The sequence below is a fragment of the Rhagoletis pomonella genome, unplaced genomic scaffold (genome assembly GCF_013731165.1).
Source record: "Rhagoletis pomonella isolate Grant_MI unplaced genomic scaffold, Rhpom_1.0 Rhpom_scaffold_00011, whole genome shotgun sequence".
NCBI classification, from domain to species: domain Eukaryota; kingdom Metazoa; phylum Arthropoda; class Insecta; order Diptera; family Tephritidae; genus Rhagoletis; species Rhagoletis pomonella.
In genome coordinates this window covers 21,684,852-21,705,988 of record NW_023458565.1, presented here as the reverse complement: position 1 = coordinate 21,705,988, position 21,137 = coordinate 21,684,852, and the positions used below count along the sequence as shown (strand labels likewise).

At 34.5% G+C, this 21,137-nt stretch overlaps 2 protein-coding genes across 2 annotated transcripts; both read left to right on the top strand.

Annotated features, from left to right (window-relative positions):
• Positions 1–2,511: 2,511 nt before the first annotated feature.
• Positions 2,512–4,511, top strand: LOC118746820 (putative aldehyde dehydrogenase family 7 member A1 homolog). The gene is made up of 3 exons (XM_036480756.1): positions 2,512–3,172; positions 3,361–3,798; positions 3,888–4,511. Exons 1-3 carry the CDS (start codon positions 2,525–2,527, stop codon positions 4,449–4,451), a joined length of 1,650 nt encoding a protein of 549 aa, XP_036336649.1. The 5' UTR covers positions 2,512–2,524; the 3' UTR covers positions 4,452–4,511.
• A 1,387-nt stretch (positions 4,512–5,898) lies between these two features.
• Positions 5,899–16,452, top strand: LOC118746828. The gene is made up of 12 exons (XM_036480766.1): positions 5,899–6,034; positions 6,148–6,229; positions 6,302–6,953; positions 7,026–7,135; positions 9,468–9,683; positions 10,484–10,676; positions 10,741–10,889; positions 11,001–11,235; positions 11,923–12,000; positions 12,079–12,422; positions 12,486–12,644; positions 15,455–16,452. The coding sequence occupies exons 1-12, from the start codon at positions 5,925–5,927 to the stop codon at positions 15,650–15,652; spliced, it is 2,526 nt and encodes an 841-aa protein (XP_036336659.1). The 5' UTR covers positions 5,899–5,924; the 3' UTR covers positions 15,653–16,452.
• The last annotated feature ends 4,685 nt before the right edge of the window (positions 16,453–21,137 follow it).

Genomic DNA, 21,137 nt, shown 5'->3' with positions numbered 1-21,137 from the left:
AAATATACGTATAAGATGTTCAGGATTTGATTTTGAACTTGAGATGTTTAAAATATATACATAAATACATATATAAAATGTTTAAAATTGCAAAAATTTTCAAACTAAAAATACATTTCCTACTAATAATAAACATTAGGGGCTCACATTTACTCTATTTTAAACTTTTAATGTGTAATTTTGCTCTTCGCGACAAATGTGGTATGTAAAAGTAAATAGGCAATGTTTAGTTTTATTACACGGTATGCAAATTTGCACACATTAAAAGAGGAAACTGGTTACCTCTCTTAATAAGCGCAAATAAAAAATTTTTTTAGAGTGTATTTAAAGTTTTTTCAGTAAAAATCATACAAATCTCCTTAAATAAATCAAATGAAATTATGTGATATGAAAGAGATTACTACAGAAAGTGTATATATTTACTTTATATATACAGTATCGGTCATATCTATAGCACGCCATTTCAAAGTGATATTGTGTGCCACTAATGTTTATTTATTTATTTTTAAGAATTTTCAATTAAAATTTAGTTCATTCTCAGACAAACCCCATATATACCCAAGTTTAACAATTTGTAGAAAACTTCAAAAAAGTGCAACAAAATTTCACCTAAATTTCAAACTTTTTTCTTGGAAGTGTTATATTACATTTACATTGAGCCCAATGCGTCATTTACATTGGACCAAAATGCGTGATTTGAAATCAGTCATTTGAAGGTGTTTACACTGCTTGATCCGCATTTGCTTTGACTTCTCATCAAATGAAAAGGGAAGACAAAAACAAAATGTATGTAAACAAACACTACATTTATTATATTGTTAACGCTTTTTGGACACAAAAAGGCAATTATTCTTTGATTAAACTAAAAATGTGTAAAGCTCTTTTATAAATTAACAATTTTTACACACAAATTTCAAAGATTTATTTATTTCGTTGTGTTTGTTTTGTGTTTGAAAAATTCCAAATGTCAAAGACAAACCAAAGCTTTTGTGGAACTTTTGTTTCTGAGTGCGTTCAATAAAATAGTACGGCAATTGGAACGCATTTGTTTCGTGATTTTGTGTAAATGCGTCGAAATGCGTCATTCTGGAAATGTGAATTTGTATGGAGAAATGCGTGATTTGGCCTCGCATTTGAGGTTTCTCGCCCAAATGACGCATTTGGGCTCAATGTAAATGTAATATAAAGCATCCTTTTTAGCTAATTAAAACAATTGCGCTTATACCTATTTTGGTGAGATTTCTTCATATGTTCATTGCTTCGTTCACAAAAAATAAAATGCTTTAATTTCACGCTTAAATGGCGATTTTTAATACATTTAGAAAACGTAATGCTTTCTACCATCTTTAATGAAAATCGAGTTTTGAACGAAAGAAACTTTATAGAAAATATAAAATTTTGGCCTATTTAAAAAAGTATCCACATTTATAATGATCGGAAAAAATAAGTATCTCGCAAAAATTCGTCTAAAAATGTATCCAATTGGATCTATTTAGATCTAAACGGCATCCCTGGTAGTGATCAAGAATGACTCATATGTAAACATATATATGCATAGATACATTTTATAGCCCCAAAAAATTTGGAAATGAATGAATGATTGATAAAAGTTCAAGAGGAATATTTTTGCATTGTAACATTTTTACAGTCTCTCTAATTCTGGACCTATTCCCGACGAGTTGAATAAGATTTTCAAGTAAAACCAAACAATTTGAGGCCCATAAGCCTTATTTCATTTCTATAAAGACTTTTAGATAGGCAGTTGGATTCATACATTTAAATAATGGATTTATAAATTTAAATAAAGAAACTGTCAATAAGTGCATCAAGTGCATCAAGAATACGAGGTTTAATATCCCAAGGTCTCTTTCACAAGAATAAAGGGACGGGTCCATAACTAGATGTATTACTTAAGGAACCATGCAGGAGATTGTACTGGTTGCAAAGTCTTATATAAGTAGCATATGCTAATAATATAGCAATAATTTTTTTTTTATCAACTTGCAGTCAGTGTCAACCCCATCAAGGTAGAGGTGGTATTTTTGCCCCTTATTTGGGGGCGGACTTTCTATCTCAACCTTCTAAACATTTTCATTTTTTTTTTATTTTTTGATGTTGGTCTGAACTTTCAGATCTTCCTACCATACAGGTGGTGGAAACGATTACATTTTTGAAAGTTAACAGAATGTTATGCCGAATTTCCACTAGGCATTGACATGTCGAAAAATCTATGCCATGTGCAAACAAACTTGTCACTCAAAATTTTGTCATTTTATACCTAGTGGAAATTCGGCATTACACTTTATTCAAAATTTCGCCGGAAATGGCCTATAAGAAATCAAAGAAATGGTTTCAACTTTATGTTCGCTTATTACGAAATCTTTCGGGGAGGTACTTTTTCCTAGTTCCCCCCCGTAGGCTCGCGCCAGCACTAACCTAAACTCAGTGCAAATGTATACTTAAAAATTAAATTTATGTAGTAAAACTTTAGTAAAATAGACTTGTTTTTTTTTCTATTTTCAGCATGTCAGTTTTAAGACATTTAAACCGATGCTTGCTTATCAAGCCAAACCAACCCAAATTACTTGTACAGTCATGTTTCTTCCACAAAAGTCCCACAGCGAAATCAAAGGACGATTATCTCATCGATTCGCCAGAGTATTCATTTCTAAGAGATATTGGTATCGAACAAGAAAATTGCGGTGTTTACAATGGAGCCTGGAAGGGCTCTGGAGAGCTAATTACATCCATAGATCCTGGCACAGGGCGGAAAATTGCCAATATACGTACGGGCAGCGTTGAAGAAATGAATGAAGCGATAGAAATTGGCGTAAAAGCTTATCGGCAATGGTGCCAGGTACCAGCACCCGTGCGTGGTGATATTATTCGACAAATTGGCGATGAAATGCGTAAATATAAAGAGCCACTTGGTAAGCTGGTCAGCTTAGAAGTTGGAAAAATTCTCAGCGAAGGACAAGGAGAAGTGCAAGAATTTATTGATATTTGTGATTATGCTGCGGGATTGTCACGCATTTATGCGGGACAAGTGATTAATTCCGAACGACCTGATCACACAATATTGGAAGCATGGCGCCCTTTGGGTTTAGTGGGAATAATATCAGCATATAATTTCCCGAATGCCGTATTCGGTTGGAATGCTGCAATTGCGTTGGTAAGTGGCGAAAAGTTTAATATAGCAGCGTAATTTAATTTGAATGCTCAGCTTAAATTAACTACTAGTTCCGGTCTTGAAACCATTTAGTTTTTGTCTTATTTCTGAGGGAATCTTATTTAATAAGATAAAATATATAAATTTTTTGATACAAAATAATTAAAATGTATGCTTTTTTATTCATTCAGACCACTGGTAACAGCGTTATCTGGAAAGGAGCACCCACAACTTCGCTTGTCTCGGTGGCTACCATGAAAATACTTTCCGAAGTGTTGCAACGTAATAACCTACCACCGATTGCGGTACTCTGTCAGGGTGGCGTCAATGTTGGTCAGACGCTTGTATCCGATAATCGAGTTAAGCTTGTATCATTTACTGGTAGTTGTGAAACTGGTCGCAATGTTGGTGTGGAAGTACAAAAACGTTTCGGCAAAGTCATACTGGAGCTGGGCGGCAACAATGCCTTGCTCGTAGATCAGGATGCTAATTTCAATATGGTATTAGAAGCTGCGCTCTTCGGCTGTATTGGTACTTCTGGACAGCGTTGCACTACCACACGTCGCATAATTGTTCACGAAAAGTTGTACGATCGTTTAGTTCAGGAATTGGTCGCCAAGTACAAGCAAGTAAGTATACCCATTGGAATGGTTTTAGCCATACAATTCTTAGACGTCATCCAATATAATGGATATTTAATATCTTTCACTCGTTACAGGTTCTTCCAAAAGTCGGTCATCAATTAGATCCCAACACGTTGATTGGCCCTGTACATACACAACAAAATATAGAACACTATAAAGCCGCTATCACAGAGGCGATTAAATTAGGCGGAAGAGTTGCTTTTGGCGGCAATGTAATACAAAGGGAAGGTTTCTATGCCGAACCAACAATTATCACTGATTTGTCACACAATTCGCCTGTAGTGCATCGCGAAACATTCGCTCCCATTGTATACATTCTGAAGGCGAACTCCATTGAAGAGGCCATTGAATGGAATAACGAAGTCGATCAGGGTCTTTCTTCAGCGATATTTACAGAAAATATTTCGAATGCATTTAAATGGATCGGCCCACAAGGATCCGATTGTGGCATTGTGAATATAAATACTACAACAAATGGCGCAGAGATTGGCGGTGCGTTTGGTGGTGAGAAACACACAGGCGGTGGTAGAGAATCAGGTTCCGATGCCTGGAAGCAATATTGTAAGCGAGCTACAATTACAGTGAATCATTCCGGCAAGCTGGCACGTGCTCAAGGAGTGGAATTTAATGTGGAATAAGTAAATGATCGATGTTTGTTTTATATTAAAAAATGCCAATAAATGTATTGTGATTCTGAACTGGATTGTTGTTCAAGAAGTTGTTCAAGAACTCCGCCTTGACTCTTCAATTTATACTTACGGAGACCATCCGTCCTGTATTATACGGGACAGTCGTCTTTTTTGACAATGTCCTGGTAATTTTTTTATTTCATACGGAACGCCAAATGTCCTGCATTTCTTTGTGAACGTCCTGTATTTGTCCCGTATTCGTTGTTTCGATACCTTAACAGCTCATTAAAATGGCATGCTGATCGTAAATACATACAGTGACCAAAGTAGAAATTAGGACTCGACGTTTTACTAAGTTTTGGCTATTTTTCCTTCGTTTGTTTATTATTTATTATTTATTTTATGAAATTAAAGCTCTTTTCCTAACAAAAACCATATAACACCAAATTTCCAACTTTGTGCAAAAAACTATAAAAAAATAAAAATGAAATGTTTCACCAAAATATCAAACTTTTTAATTAGAATCTTAAAAAAAAATTTTTTTTTGTAACTTATTAAAATTGAGTATAGTAAAGTGCAAGTGGAAAGTGCTGCTCACTTGCTTCTCTTTCAAAAAAAAAGGCCGAACATACTTTCTTTGTATGAAAAAATTGCGTAACACAGTAAAAAAAAAATAAGTAAATAAAAAATGCCAAAAATTAGTGGTAAGCCGCTCTCCTCATGTAAATGCAACCACTGTACCGCGGTCGCCCCTCATTAGACAATAGCTCTGATCCAGTACTCCATGAACTTACAGGGTTTTAAACGAACTTGCAGGAAGTTACAGGCAAATTCCTCCAAAATTCTGTAAGTGTGAGCAATTTTTGGAGAGTTGTGTAGAGAATGAGGTTGCAAGATTTTACTCGAAATTTTCTTCTGGTAAAATCATGAAAAGTGTCACTGGTTGACGTTTTTACAGAAAAATGCCTTTTCCCCCCTACTTTTTGTTGTTACTCACTTTTTACTCTCACTTCAGAGAGTAATTTTGCTGTTTGACATTTTTACAGGATTTTAGACGAAAAGTATTGGATCAGAGCTAATGGCAAACCTCCGAGTGTAGCAATCACTTTAACCGAACTTTACTTAAAGGAATTTATGAGTTCGACCTTCGGCCATATGGATATACATAGCTTATTAGGTTGTCATGGTAATGCCGATATATTTGATCAATAAAATTCCGCCAAACTGTTTAGGAGTCTGTGGTAACTGTTTTAAAATTTTTCATTTTTCGATTGCTAATTATAAAATTAAAAAATAAGCCCAAAAATGGAGGTTATGGAGGAAGGAAATTTAATGGACAGGGTTCCAGTGTTGCTACAACGCGATTTACAATTTTATCAGGTAGCAAACTGAAAGCAAATATTTACGTAGGCAAATCTGAACCTGCAAACACTATTTTAATTATTTAGCGCAAGTTTTTTCTATAAAATATATTTTTGTTTTATGAAGACTCATCAGCGCGTACTACAAGAACGAATTTGTCCTGCAGTGGTCGGTGGGAAGTTGGACTTTCCACGTTATGCCTCTTTTGCTGCCATTAAAATTGTTTTGTGGTAAGTTGTTTGAACATTTTATAAGCCATTAAAATTCAATTCAAAAATGTATGGATTTACACTATAAATATTGCTATTTATTGTATATATAGTATTATATATCACAATTTTAGGTGGGAAGATGAATATTATGCCTCTTATCAAAAGCATTCTGGGCTATTGCATGCAGAAATGGACTTATTGGCGCCTGAAACTGTAAATATTTTTACATACATGCAAATTCGAATATTTAGATAATTATCTAAACTGTATTCTATGTATGTATAGTCAGCTGTTGTTGTAAAAACCTCAGATCCGGAGAAGTTTGTAAATCTCGTAACGCGTTCGGCGGATATGCTCCTAGAACATTTACACATACTTTCGCAAGAGTCCTTGGATCATGCCGATCTCTCGGTGTTGACAGCAACAATTGGAGCAGCGGCACTTATAAAGAATTGTCTAAATATTTATTTGCAAGCAGCTAATGTAAAAATATATCGTCCAAAGGGCAATGAAAAGGGCGGCGCTTTAAGGTTATCCTATAAGCAATATTTCCAGATGGCAGAGGCGCTGGCGGAAAGACTACTAGATCTACACTGTAGATTATTACTGCTTTATATCGTACAAGATGCCGATTGTTTACATTGGGAAAATAGTCAACCATTTTTTGAATCTGAGCGCGGTTCCTATACCGTACAAATGTGGTGGCATTACATACAAGGCATTAAAGATGATCTGTGGAACTCGGTGCCGCCAAAAATGGCGCAACGCATTTTCGCCGGCATTTTAAATGAAACTTTAGGTGTGCTAACGTCTCGATATTCTCTAATTTTGACCAGTGTTGAAAGAGCTCAACTACATTTGGCCGATATCTCGAATATGCTGTTTTGTGTAGCGGAATTGTTACCCTATGTCTGTGAAAGTGGTGAAGCCTATATAGGTAAGTAGTATACTTAAATATGTACTATAACGATTAATTAGAATAAAGAAATTAGATTTATTTTCTGTTTAGGTCTTCAGCTTCCCAATCAAAGTGCTATTATCCGCGACGTACACGCCAAATGCCGCGAGTTGTTTTACTGTCTTCTTTTACGTGGTGCACCGTTAGGAGTGCTATCAAAGGTTTGTTGAATGCAAATATTTTGTGTAGCACTGTAGTAAGTAAATGTGTGCACTAGATTGCGTCGCGCTGCATTTAAAGGAAGGTGTCAATCATAGAGTGTTCTCGCCACTTTTTCAAATTCTTTTGAGGGGCGAAAAATTAAACCGCGACGCGACATTTTAACAAGTTTGGCTATTATTTTTTTCCTTATTTAATGCTTATTATTTTTTTATTAACGTATAGCTTGTCATCTAGCAAAAACCAAGTATAGTCTATTAATTTTCGTTGATTTTTAAGATTTTTTTTATTCACTCTTTATGCTTTTTTATATACAAAAAAAAAAACGAAAATCCCAAAAAATTCACGGTTACCCCAGGTACTGTAAACTTGCTTTTTATTATACTAAAATTGAAAGCCCTACAAAACTGTATACTAAAAATTTTTCTAAGAAATCTATTTGAAAAGCTCGAAAATGTTGAATATTCCTGATTTCAAATTCGGATTTAATAACAAACAAATAGCCAAAAATTTGTTAAAATGTCGCGACCCAATTTATATTTTCGTCACTGTCGAAAATTTCACTAAAAATGCTATTATGTTATCGTAAAGGATATTTAATGTAAAATAAGGTTCCATATAAAAGTTTTATGACGCAGAATTAGATTTTTGAGGCATTTTCAGCGTGTTAAAGTTCACAGCTAGTAGAGAATTGAGACACAATATTTTAATGGAAGTCATAAAAAATATCAAGTTTTATCATGCGCTCGGTGAAGCCTCAAATTTTTCTCGCAAGGCATCCTAATGCACATACATATGTATGTATCTCTCAGATCTAGAAGGAATATTGACTCGATTGCAGATTGACCGAAAAGAGAGAATATCAATATGTATTTTTAAATGCACTTCATAAACAAACCAAAAGAAAAACTAATTGATAAACCATACGCGATGGAGACCTGTGTAACTTACCTGGGAATTATATTGGTTTAAGTTATGTTAAAGTATGTAAAGGCTAATATCGCACATGAAAGAAAATTCGTAGGAGGTGTCGCGCCCAATTTTTTTAAAATCGGTTAGTAATTTTTTTGTTTTAAATATTTTTTTTTATACAAAAAAAGGAATTTTTTCCTTTAAATGTGTTTTTTCTCAAATTTGTATATACGAAGTATACAAATTCATACCAAAAGAAAGGGGTTTGAATCACCTTTACAGCGCTATGAATCTTTTAAAAATCAGTTTAAAATTTTATGAATTAACTTTTTAATTTTTCGAAGATCTGAACTTTGACTCGTTATAGAACCTGTAATATAAGTTTTCACCAAAAAAGTTATATACCATATAAATAAAAGCAAAAGGCGGATCACGTTTGTATTTTTACTGTTTTTTTGCTTTTTACATGCAATAATTAAAAATAGTTTTTTACCAAAGGTCCAATTTCGCACTTCGACGGCCCATATCTCGATTTCGGAGGATAACTTCGAAAAACGGAGAACTTACTTTTTTTTACTAATGACTCAATCTCTTAAAAGAAGTTGGTTTGATCCAATACCCAGTCGAGTGCTGTACAGTGTTATTGATAGGATTAATATTAATCCTCCTGAAAGATTTTTAATGATTTTCTGAAACCCCATATACATATGTATATATCATATATGTATATATTCAGTAGCGAAAATATCAATATGTACGAAATAGACATTTTAGCATTCTTTGGATATTTCCCTTTCGATTATTTATTTATTTTGTTATGAAAGTGTATCTCGTTATCTAACAAAAACCATGTAAGGCAAAATTTCAAACTTACTACAAAAACTAACAAAATTTCATCAAAATATTGAGCTTTTTAATTTTACTTCTTGGAATCATTCCAACTGAATTTCAGTATCAGAAGGTGCAAATTTTAACTGGCAAGTACTTACCGTTGATTTTTGGTAATTTTCTTTTTGTGGAAGATGTGGCGCATTTTCTTCATACATACTTTGTATGGAAGAAAATGCGCGATGAAAAATTACCAAAAATTAACGGTAAGTCCTAGCTAGTTCAAACTCGCCTACAAAACTGCATACTCAAAAAAAATCTGATCAAAAACTTTAAAATTTTTATCAACATTTGTTAAAATTCGATGATTTTTTATAAATGTTCTACAAAGTTTGAAATTTCTGTTTACATGTTTTTTTTAATAGAAAGCTATATTTTCATAAAAAATTATAAAAATTTTTTAAGCAAAGAAAAGTTGCCAAAACTTGCTAAAATGTGTTTTCTCTATTCACATTCTCGCCTCCGTAGGTATGCCATTTTTGGCAAAAGTTAAAGGGCCATGTATAGTATTATGTACTACTTTCATCTTTTCAGCTTTGTCGCAAAAATATTGAAAATATGGAAATGTTTTCATCGAGACAAGGATTACCATGCGCCTGGATATTATTTGCTTCGCCACAGCTTTTTTCGACCGATAAAACTTTTCAGTGGGTCACCGAATTCGGAGATCTTAGCGCCCGCATTGCAATTTCACTGGAATTGAAAGTACTTTTGGCATTTCCCGAAGCTGATTGGGCTTACTTACTAAAGGTGAATTTAAATAAATATATACAAAAACACCGCAAGAGTTTTCTCTGGCTTAAGAAATTGTTTTCAATTAACCCTTTCAACACCACAAGCCTATATACATATAGTAGAAGAAATATGGCTTCAATTTTAGATTATGTTCTGTTAAAGCTTAATAGAGATATTTTGTTTTGTTTTTAGCTTTTAATTTAAACGAGCGATTAAAAACCAGTGATGGAAAAATAGGTACAATTGTACTTTTTCAGCCCGTTTATAATTTGAAAGTACATTCGGTACATATAGACCATTTTCGGTACATTTTCAACTTGGCCAGATAAATTTTTGTCGTCGAAAAGTTCCAGCAGTTTGAACAGATCTCAAGGTATTGGAGAACGTAATCTCAAAATCAGGCATGACAGATTTTCGTTATATTTTCGTACTGTTGAATAGATTCGACGATTTTTTAGGTACATTTGTCTGCTGTTGGGTACAATTTTTCCTCACATTAAGTATCTACAATTTGAAAATTTTATTTTCCATCCTTAATAAAACCTTTCAAACTCATTTTCTGATGCACTAATTTTGGAAAAATTTCAACATAATATTTCGTGTTTTCTACTTTGCAAATATGCGTATCACTGAATAGAAACTGTAAGAAATATAACAGGTAGTTCGCTATTTACCTATTTTACCTTGTACCAAAACGTAATTTTTTACAAAAAGTGGACTTCGGAATTTTTCGCTCTTTGCTATCGATATGTGAAATGAAATATTTAAATAACAAGAGATACATTAAAAACCTCATTTTGGTTTTCTTCTTTAAGGTTCTCCTAATGCGCAATGCTCAGGTGACTGGAATAATACTTCGTCATATTTTTTCACATTTGCCATCACCGGAAAATTTCAAAAACGATAATAGCTCATTTCTCAACGATTACAGTCAGCGAAAAAAGTGTGAAGCGTTTCTATGCCGGGGTGAATGTCTAGATGTATCTGAAAAAATCAAAAATCATGCAGGTAAAAATGCATACACGACTCTATTCGTGGAAATATATATATATTTTTATGTAATCATGCCTAGATCCCATTGGTCAGTCCAATTATCAAATTGCCTTGTCGTTAACCTACCTGTTGGTGACTGTCGGAAAAGCTGTCGATATTAAATCATGTCTCATTAAAATTTTGGAAGAAAGTTGCGCCGGTTGGAGTGATTGTTTGGACAAACGTCAGGTATGTGTACAATGTACACTGTACACACATACATACGTATATACATGATTGAACCTGCCTCGAAAATAGGCATTAATAAACTAAATAGACAAAAAATTGTTTGACTTTCAGGTTTGGAATCAAAAACGTCCACCTTGGTTGGAGGCAATTATGCATTTTGTTTATCCTGTACTTAATTGCATTGTAGATATGTTGGTTAATGCCGTCGAAGCTGGTGCTAGTATGTATCAAGCAATGTCTTTGGCTCTAACATGTGTTTCCGAGATGTGGGACTGCATACCAGAAAGTTTGTACAAAGTAACAATTTTGCTACAGGATATCATACCCGTCTCTACGCGACCACTTGGTAAATACTTAAAAGTAGATTTTTAATGAACCCCTTCCATTATACATAGGGTGTTTTATTGGGTTAGTAGAACTTAGATACCACTGAAGGGCCCTCATTTCGTAAACTGGGACTAAGTAGCTAACTCAGTTAGTTTTCGCGAGTTAAATCTATAACTCAAGCTCATTTTATTGAGTGTATTCCAGTGGGATGAGCTATAAGACTTATCAGGTATTGTTTTATTATTTATGGGATGAGCTATAAGACTTATCAGGTATTGTTTTTATTACCTCCCTTTTATTAGCTCGGGATGTAACTATCTAATATTGATGCGCCTAAAAGATGCAGCTATTTCTATTCTCAAGTTACATACCTCATAACGGTGCGAATGGAAATTATAATAGCGAGGTTTTAGTTTTTTAAACTATAATTTTATTAGTCTTAAGGGGGCATACGTAAGGTGTCGGAGAGTCGGAAAATGCATCCTCAATGGCGAAATATTCGATATCAGACTGAGAATTATTGACTTCGCTTGCCAGCATTGAAAATTTTCTTACGAAAGACTTTTGTCTCTTGAAAATCTGTGGTGAGTTGAAAGACAGTTGCCAGAATTGCCCTCTAAAGAATTAATTAAATTGTGAAGAAAACGTTCGCATTGTTTACTTTTCAATTTGATTTTTTTCATTTATGTCAATTCCATTCCATCAGGCGATTCCGTACTAATGCAGGTGGTCTTTGCGGCCCTCTACACAGATTTAATAAGGAAAGCGAGAACTTTTGAAACGGGCAAGTACCACATTTTTTATTTACAAAACAAAAAAAAAAACTATTCAATCCTTTCTTTCACGTATTGTACTACAACAGAAAATAAAATGGAGAAAGCATCAACATGTTATTCCATCTCGGAAGCCATCTGCTGTATTGACGAAGATGACAAACATACTGATCAAATCGATTTATTTTTAAAACAAACTAGAGATTCAATATTGATTGAAACAAATTCAGAATACAATAATGGAGCGCGTAGTTGGGTAAGCACTTTGAGTACGGTCAAAATCGATGATTTAAATACTACCCACACTGAACGTCTTACTCAAAGTCCACCAATGAATTACGCTACAGAGTTAGATGTGGGCATAGCAGATTATATAGCCGATATATTAGTAAGCGATGTTCTAACGACAAATATTGGAAAGCAAGCGTTGAAGGTAAAGCTTTTATAAACAAATGTATATCGGGAAGATGTACTTAAAATCATTATTTTGCTATAGACCAGCTACAGATATCTTAAGAACAATGCTGATTGGTTAATGGAACAGCTGGGATCAGGCGTTCCAGTGGGTGGCCCAAATTTGGGACAGAGTATCAATGAACCAAAAGATTCTATATTGTCAACAATGTTTTTCGTGGGAAATCATACATTTGATCAGGTATGAAGCTAAAATGTGGGCACTAAAACTTTCATTTTTAGCGTTTATTACTTTTTCCTAAAAAAGAAGCTGAAGAAGATTGGGAATGGGAAAGGGATACTTTTAATTTAATTATGCCCTGAGGTTAGGTTAGTTTAGGTAAGCTAGCTTATTAACCATTAAGGTAGAACCGTTACAAGATAACCCGGCGACTACCAGATTAGGCAGAAAGCCTGCTCCCAGGAGACTAATCCGCATCTGCTAAGGGCAGGATACTCGCAGCCTCCTATTTCGTTCTGCATCTCCTACAGATCTTATCATTGGTCAGAGCTAGTTTAAGGGCGGGCAGTGCCAGCAGGAAATGCCCCGATTGAACACCCACTAGAAGCCTAACATCCTCCCCCTTGACGGAAATGGAAAACTTCGTGGGCTTTATGTCATACGTTCTGCATATAATCCTGGACATATCGCAACCTTGCGTTTTGGTTACACCTTGTGCGCCTTCTGGATCATGGACAGATCGAACTTCCGCCTTCTTTGGCAAGCCTGTCGGTCTCCTCATTGCCCTGGAACCCAGTACAGATGTACATCAGTACCAGTATGTAGCAAATCCAGAGCTGCCCTGCCCCCCGCCACACTTCTGGGGGAAGTGCTGTGCGATAGTAGCGTCTTTATCGCAGCCTGAGTATCGATTTAAAGATTCACCTGCATATTTGCTAGGTTGCTGCTCGGTAGCTTTGCCGCCCTCCTTAGGGCCAATAACTCCGCCAGGAAAATGCTGCAGTTGTTCGACAGCGTATAGCATTTGTCGAAGTCCAGTTTCGCGCAAACGACGCGCCCTACGTCTTTCTCCATTTTCGACCCATCTGCATGACATTCACCGAGCCCGCACTCGTCATGTACTTACGCCAGCTCTCAACCTCTATAGCGGCTTCGAAGTTAATCCCAAAGTGCCAATCCGACATCATGTAGTCAATCCGTCCGAGTAAACTTGACGCTATACTAGTGTGTGCGTAGCACTTACACATAAACTGCCCCGAAGCGTACAGCCTGATGGCAGGTTTGGACTCTAAATTCATGGCCGATAGATTAGCCGGCGAGAGATGTGACAAGGGGTAAAACTGCTGCCGTTGGTGTAGTCCTAAGTGCCCCTGTTATGCCGATCATTGATAGCCCATACATCATCCATATAATTAATATGCATTCCAGCTCATAACGAAATAGAGTGAAATTTTATAGCGGACAGACTAGCCAGGAAAGCAGGGGCCAAAGATCCGACTAGGCCTAAGTTCTACCTGCAAATAAGTTCAGAAACGATCAAAGAAGAGCAATGAGGCTTCACAAATATAAGGCCGTCGCTCGGCTATACTCCCATTCTACTTTTGCTTCCGCGTTCGCTCACGGCACGGTTATTTAGGGAGCCAACGTACTCGGTTTTAGACTCCATTGAAGTCTGAAACGTCTGTTCACCACGACGTATGGTTGCAAGCGGGTGTATGTCTGGGAGTAAGCGGGCCGCTATATAAACGTGTACTTAGCAAGGTTTTTCCAGGCTCTGGTTGCGTGCTGGATGTTGGGTGCTGGGTTTGGATTCAGCCACGTGAAAACCCTTCCAATGAAGGTAAAACGAAGTCTCAGATGAGACTTTTTATGATGACTACCGCAAGTGTTTAAGAACTATGACTTGAGGGCATGTACCTGGTATATACGAACCCTTAAGCTCAAACAGTCAACGACGTAGCGTAGACGTAGGTTGACGCAGACACGATCTACCTTTTGGGATTCGCGTGTTATCGAAAACTCACCACCGCATGGCGGCGACGTTGCCGTTGCTTCTCTCTCTCTCTATCAACCAGGGACGAGAACCGGATGAAAAATTTGGTCGGTTCGAAAAACCAAAAAATAACGCGCAAGGTCAAGGGGTCTGTCAAATGAGATGGGTTGCCTTTACATTTGATATTGTCACATGGTAAACAAATATGGTAGGTATTACCATGTTTAACGAAAAGAAAATAAAGTGGGTACATTTATCTATTGAAAATTGGTTGAAACGATCATTTAAACCTTTATGGAAAGTGGTTCGGTTTTCGGTTCGGATCAAACATTTGGGGAAAATTTCGGTTCGGTTAATGGTTCAGTTAATTAATACAAAAAAGCGGTTTTCCGGTTCAAAACCGGCTCGGTTCAAAACCGGTTCACGTCCCTGCTATCAACAGTAAAATTGATATGCTGCTACGTACGTCAACCTACGTTTACGCCACGTCGTTGACTAATAGCGCTTTTAATGGGAAAGCTGCCTGGTGGTGTGGCTGGTTTGTGTCCTCGATAAGGCCAAGGTTGACATCCCGCCATCCAGGAAGGCAAGAAATATGTGGGGCCTTACGACGTTTACTCCAGTTGCCATGTAAATGGACGAGTTTCTCGCCACATTCTGGACCAAAGTGAGTTTCTACAAGGTGGCGTTCATTTGCGCCTACAACCCGATGGAAGCGAAGGACGAGGTGACCAAAGACCTCTTCTATGGGCGACTGGAGCTCGCAGCTACAAGCGTTGCTCCTGTTACGATGTTAATAGTGGTAATACGTTTTAGCATAAAGAGGTTCATTAAACTACGTGAAGAAAATGTTTTTTAACTTTTTGACTTGATGCGGCTGCTAAGAAAGTCACAAAGAGACGCGAAAAAATCAGGCCGAAACTTCTGTAGAAGTACCAACGGTTAAAACATTTATTAAAAAATTGTATGTTTTATATCCCATAGAAATATAAAGAAGCAAGTTAATAACTAGCGACTAATAATCAAAAAAAAATTAAATTTTCTTTACTTTTTTTAGCTTTTAAGCGGTGGCCTCACCATCGACTACATCACTTGGCTACAAACACCGTTATCATTGAATACGGAACGAGCTTGGCTGCATTTATCGCGTCGCTGTGATTTCCAGGAAGATTCTAAACTTCGAATGCCTGAAGTAACAATGGTGGCTGGAATTACACAAGTGATGAAAAAGTTGAAATATCCCAAGAAATTTTAAATATAAAATATATTACTCGTCTGGCGATTATAACTAGTTAAGCCTGTATGCACATTAGGGTGACTCTTATATTTGTGATTTTTTTTTATAATGAAATTTCTAGCGTACAAAACGGTGGATTCATTGTTCCTAATCGACTTTGCTTTTGCCGAACGTTGTGCTAAATTCTGCAGAGCTAATTTTATCACAAAATTATTGCAATGTTTGAGAAAGTGTTTTATAAGAGCCACCCCAACGTACATACATATATATGTATACATATGAACATTTATGTAGATTAGGAGTTCTAGTTACTGTCGAAATTCGGCCGTATTTCTAGTTTTTTCAGACACTTGGAGAGGTTTTCTAGCTCGCTTAACTTATAAGGTACAAAGTTACTTACCGGAAAATCTTCTGCTTTGGAACTAAAACGTGACAAATTTTTTTTTATATATTTAAAGGTCTTTGAAGGACCTTCGCAAGACTTGGAATTGTTCCAATAGATTGCAGTTTGTCAATAAATTTTGATAATATGATGCATAACGATAATTCAATGAATTTCAAACACACTAAAATCCGATAACTCAACAAAAATTCGATAACTCGACTAAATTCGGTAATTTTCGATGAATTTCGGTAACTGTGGTAAATTTCGATAACTCAAAAAACATATCTCGACACAAATCGATAACTCGATAAACTTTGCATATTTCTATAAATTTCCATAACTTGGTTAATTGCGAAAGCTCCATATTTTTCGAAAGCCATCGAAAAATTTCGATAACTTGTTACGCTATGGTAACACGATAAAATTCGATAAGCAGTGATAACTCGATAACTTATATAACCTTGAAACTTCGATAACTCGATATATTTTAAAAATTCCAAACACATCGATTCGATAAATCGGCAGATTTCAGAAAACCAATAAATATCGACAGATTGATAAATTTCATAACCTTGACAAATTTCGATAATCCCATAAATATTTATAGCCCGATAACTATCCGTAAATTTCGACAACTCAGTAAACATTGATCAAATTGATTAATTCGATACGTTGCGGTAACTCAATAAATATAGATAACTGGATAAATTTCGATAACTATAAACATTGATGATTCGATAAATTTCGGTAACTTGATAACTTTCGTAAAAAATTTCATTAAATGGTCTTATCCTTTCAGTTACCCTAATTCTTATTTATCTTCAACTTTGCCTTCACTTGTTTGTCTTAATCGTTTTTATCATTTATTTCTTCAACATCACATTTATCTTTAATACAAAGTTTAATTTAAAATACAAAGCAAAACAAAATGCGAAAACAACTCAAATTGAACAGGTTGCAACAAAAAACCAAACACAAATACGGAAATTTTTAAACAGCGATTTTGGCCGTAATTTTCAGCCAATTTTAAAACCATACAGAAAAATACCTTTCCAGTGGTGTTCTTGGTCTTGAAATCGGTTCGGTATAATCGCCAAATGAACGGTGACAAAACTATAAAAATAAAAAAGGTAAATATAGTATTCAAAATACAAGCATGTTTTTGTACATACATACAAATGTTCGTACCTACAAAGGCAGTTGCTAATTCCCACTTATATTTTGGAATTTTACTATTTGACCCAAAAGCATTTGGTGTGTCTTCGAAAAAAAAGTTTTCCTTGTTGTTAAATTATCTACAAACGAATACACAATATCTACATTGTTATAATATACATACATAAATATGTATATGTACACATAAAATTTATATCTTAAGCTTTAAACTATGGGTTGTAAAAAACAAAAAAAAAAATATTACGATTTGGTAAACAGCGATTTACAAGTCATTCTACAAATGAAAACATGTTCAATATTATGCTTATAAAAGCATTTATCACCACTTAACTACTTACTATATATGTACGTGTGTATGTATCTATTTTACTATGTGGATTTTTGCTTACTACTACTTATTAAAGTTTTTGCAATGCTACTTTAATCCATATTTCTTTAGTAGCGTGAAATTATTTCCTTTTTTTGCTGATTCAATGAAAATAAAATTATTGGTTGTAAAATGTGAAATTGAAATGTGTGTATGTATTTAATCGTGGCAACTTTTTATTGAAATTGATTCGACGCAGTGTCTATATGTATAAAATGGAAAATATTGATTTAGAGCTATGTGAGCTCATGAGACTAAATAAGTACAAAAAAACAGCAAGAGTTGGATATTGGTAAGTGCTTCTTCTTTTTTAATCAGATATACATATGTATGCACATTACAACGGACCAACTTGAAGCAAACAAATAAAAATGTTCTTGGTACGACCCTGAGAGACTAAAGTTTTTTTTTTGCATTTTTCTCTGATACCTACTACATTTTAATAGTTCTACAACAATAATCGAAATACTTCTTTAGCAAAAGTAGAATGATTGTTTTTTAATTTACTGACCTTAGGGTGGTACGTTAGGGTGATAAGAACTGAGACCTGTTCAGTAAGTACTAAAACGCGGCACTTGGGGTCGATGAAATTTGGAGAAAAAAATGCTATCCTCGAGACAAGAACATCGATATATCATACGTTAAGATCCGATTGTAAATGCCGAAGGTGTGATATAAAAAGGCGATATACCTTCCACCATGGGTACTTTCATCAGTTTATGTGGCAAAAAGTCGCTTTACGTCCTTATAGAAAAAACTTTTTGTCCTTGGTATTTGATAAAGAAAACTTCAAGGCAAATAACGGTATCTTTTGTTTTTGTAAAAAACGAATGACAACTGCTTAGCAGGTGGTCAAAGTCACTGTCTGCGAGTGAAATATTGTAATCGATTTTGTGCTCCCTTTGTTTGGCTATTTTCGAAAAATACATTTATGTTACTAATCGTATAAAAAATTAACAAAAATATAGGGAATAAAGAGAAATGTAAGTACTTTTAAGATCTTTAACTGTTGCTTTATAGAATCCTTTTTTGGAGAGAAAAATACATACTTCTTTTATAACCTTAAATTCTTTTTATTTTTTTTCGTAAAAGTGAAATTTGAATAAAATTTTGAAATAGTGGCCATGTTTAGACTTTCAAAAACATGTTAAAAGAAAAAGGTGAGTTTACACTGTCACTTTCATGTTGCGATTTTTTGCGTTTTCTGAGAAATAACTGTTTTTTTAGGTATTATTTATACTGCTACTACTGGGAACTACTGAAAATTTGAAGGGGTAAACTCAATTAGGAGAGGAAACGAAAGACTGCTTACCATTTTGTTCTAGCAAAGGCTGCTACATTTATCTTTTAAGCAGGCAAATCAGGAAATTCAGAGCTTGCAGTTTTTCAATTGAAATTAATATAATTTGCCAAAATTTTTTTCAAATTAGCCGCTGTATAAATTGTATTTGTAACTAAGCGGCATTTTCTGCAAAACTGCATTCAAAGTTTTTCAATAAAACCGCAAATTAAAAAGTGACCGCTTTTGACCCATCGGTCGTCAAGGGTTAAAACTTTTTTTTTTTTTTGTAAAAAGGTGGGAATTCGGATGTCAATCAATAAAAAATCATATTCTTTTGAATAATCTACTTGATTGGTCATAATTAATTTTGGCCACAAAAATGGGTCTCATTACCCATAGTGCGTTCGGTTAAAAAAAAATCCGAATTGCCTTCAAAAAATACTTCCAAGGTGTACGACGAACTTTTTTTTTCTGGTGCGGTCTAATGTATGTATATTAGACTGCATCACCAAAAAAAGTTGCAGTTTTTCCGCCGGGATTGCAAAATTTGTTATATTTTAAGAAGTCCACCAAAATATTTCGGAAAAATATTAAGATTTTAGTGAGCTGGACCGATTTGAAAGCACCTCCAAAAATGGAGTTTTTTATGAATAAAAATAGTTTCTTAAAGAACTTTTTGAAAAAAGTCCCCTCAGATGACAAAACAGATTAAGCTTAAAAAATCTGCATAAAAATATTTAAAAATCTTTTCAACGGAATCGTAAGAACGAGTTTTTGATGCTGTTTTTTTTACTTTTTTCAAAGATTGATTTACGAAAACCTTGAATAACTGGGCCAAAACTATTCTGATTTAGACTAAAGGGATCTCAGTGGAAAGGTATTTTGACACTGTTTTTATTTCTGTCCAAAAAAAGTCATTCGTATCCCAATTTTTTATTTTTCAAATACCAACACATCTTAATTCAACTTTGAATAACGTTTGTTCATCCTACCTTTCTCTGTCATCCTTTGAATGAGTTTATTAGTAAAGAAATAAAAACGATGGGAAAAAACCTTTCCAATGACACCTCTTAAGTCTAAATCGGAAGAGTTTAGGTTGTGTTATTAAAGTTTTTCTTATACCAATCTTTGAAAAAAATTAAAAAAACAGCATCAAAAATCTCATTATTACGATTCCGTTCAAATTTTTTTAAATTTTTTTTTAAAATTATTTTTATGCAATTTTTTTAAGCTAACACCGTTTTGACATTTGAGGGGATTTTAAAAAAAAAAAAATTTTAAGAAACAATTTTTATTCATATAAAATTCCATTTTTAGAGGTATTTTCAAATCGGTCCAGCTCACTTAAATCTTAATATTTTTCCGAAATATTTTGGTGGACGTCTTAAAATATAATAAATTTTATAATTCCAATGGAAAAATAGCACCGATTTTTTTTTTGTATGGGGAGTAATGCAGTCTAATGTATATATGTATTGCTTTTATTAATATAGCGTAGCGCGAAGCTAACTAAAACATATGTATTCGATGCACTTGAAATAACTTGTATGAGTATTATATGCACGAAGTCGAAACCAAATTCAAATTTTGTGTTCATTATTTTTAAGTGTTTTTTTAATTAGAGTTACCGGAAATACATCACCAACTATGCATTTATGTATACCTAAAAATATGCCTATTCATACCTAACGTCGTACGCTATACACCAGCCAAATACTTAACATGAATAATTGGTTCGAAAAAATACTTTGTTTTTTCAGTTGTTCTTTATTTATAACAACACCTGTTTCAATAGAGGCACCAAAAAGGGCCTATATATTCATTAAATAAACAGCGCATATTTACAAACCGCTATTTATGTAGGTTATGTAGATCTAAGGCATTGTATTTAACTTTAAAAGTTTCCACCACGCACAGTGGTCTGAGAATGGCAAGATAGTTCAAGTTCCAAAATGTTTCGAAATAGCCAACTAAGTGGTTTCTTAGACTCTGCACATACCGTTCTGAGAAAAGTGGTTAATTTTAATTAATTTTTTTTTTTATAGACTGGGCGCTTCACATTGACAGATCCCCATACGAGCTGTGGCAAAAAGTAGTAATTGAGATCCGATTTTACTGTAATTTTCCATGTAGTACCTTTTATAAGGAATGAAGAATTAAAAAAAAATGGTTACAGATTGGCGAACTGCCGCGCCCACCACAGTAGTGGGCGGAAATGGTAAATGCTATGCGAATTTAATAAAGTTTGGCTTTTTTATGACTGGCAGACGTTTCAATGCGCTGATTTTGACCA

Coding starts and splice junctions, on each gene's coding strand:
- LOC118746820 (XM_036480756.1), top strand. CDS start 2,525: ATGTCAGTTTTAAGACATTTAAACCGATGCTTGCTTATCAAGCCAAAC. Junction 3,173..3,360: donor GGAATGCTGCAATTGCGTTG/GTAAGTGGCGAA, acceptor TTATTCATTCAG/ACCACTGGTAACAGCGTTAT. Junction 3,799..3,887: donor TGGTCGCCAAGTACAAGCAA/GTAAGTATACCC, acceptor CACTCGTTACAG/GTTCTTCCAAAAGTCGGTCA.
- LOC118746828 (XM_036480766.1), top strand. CDS start 5,925: ATGAAGACTCATCAGCGCGTACTACAAGAACGAATTTGTCCTGCAGTG. Junction 10,677..10,740: donor AAAAATCAAAAATCATGCAG/GTAAAAATGCAT, acceptor AATCATGCCTAG/ATCCCATTGGTCAGTCCAAT. Junction 12,423..12,485: donor TTGGAAAGCAAGCGTTGAAG/GTAAAGCTTTTA, acceptor ATTTTGCTATAG/ACCAGCTACAGATATCTTAA.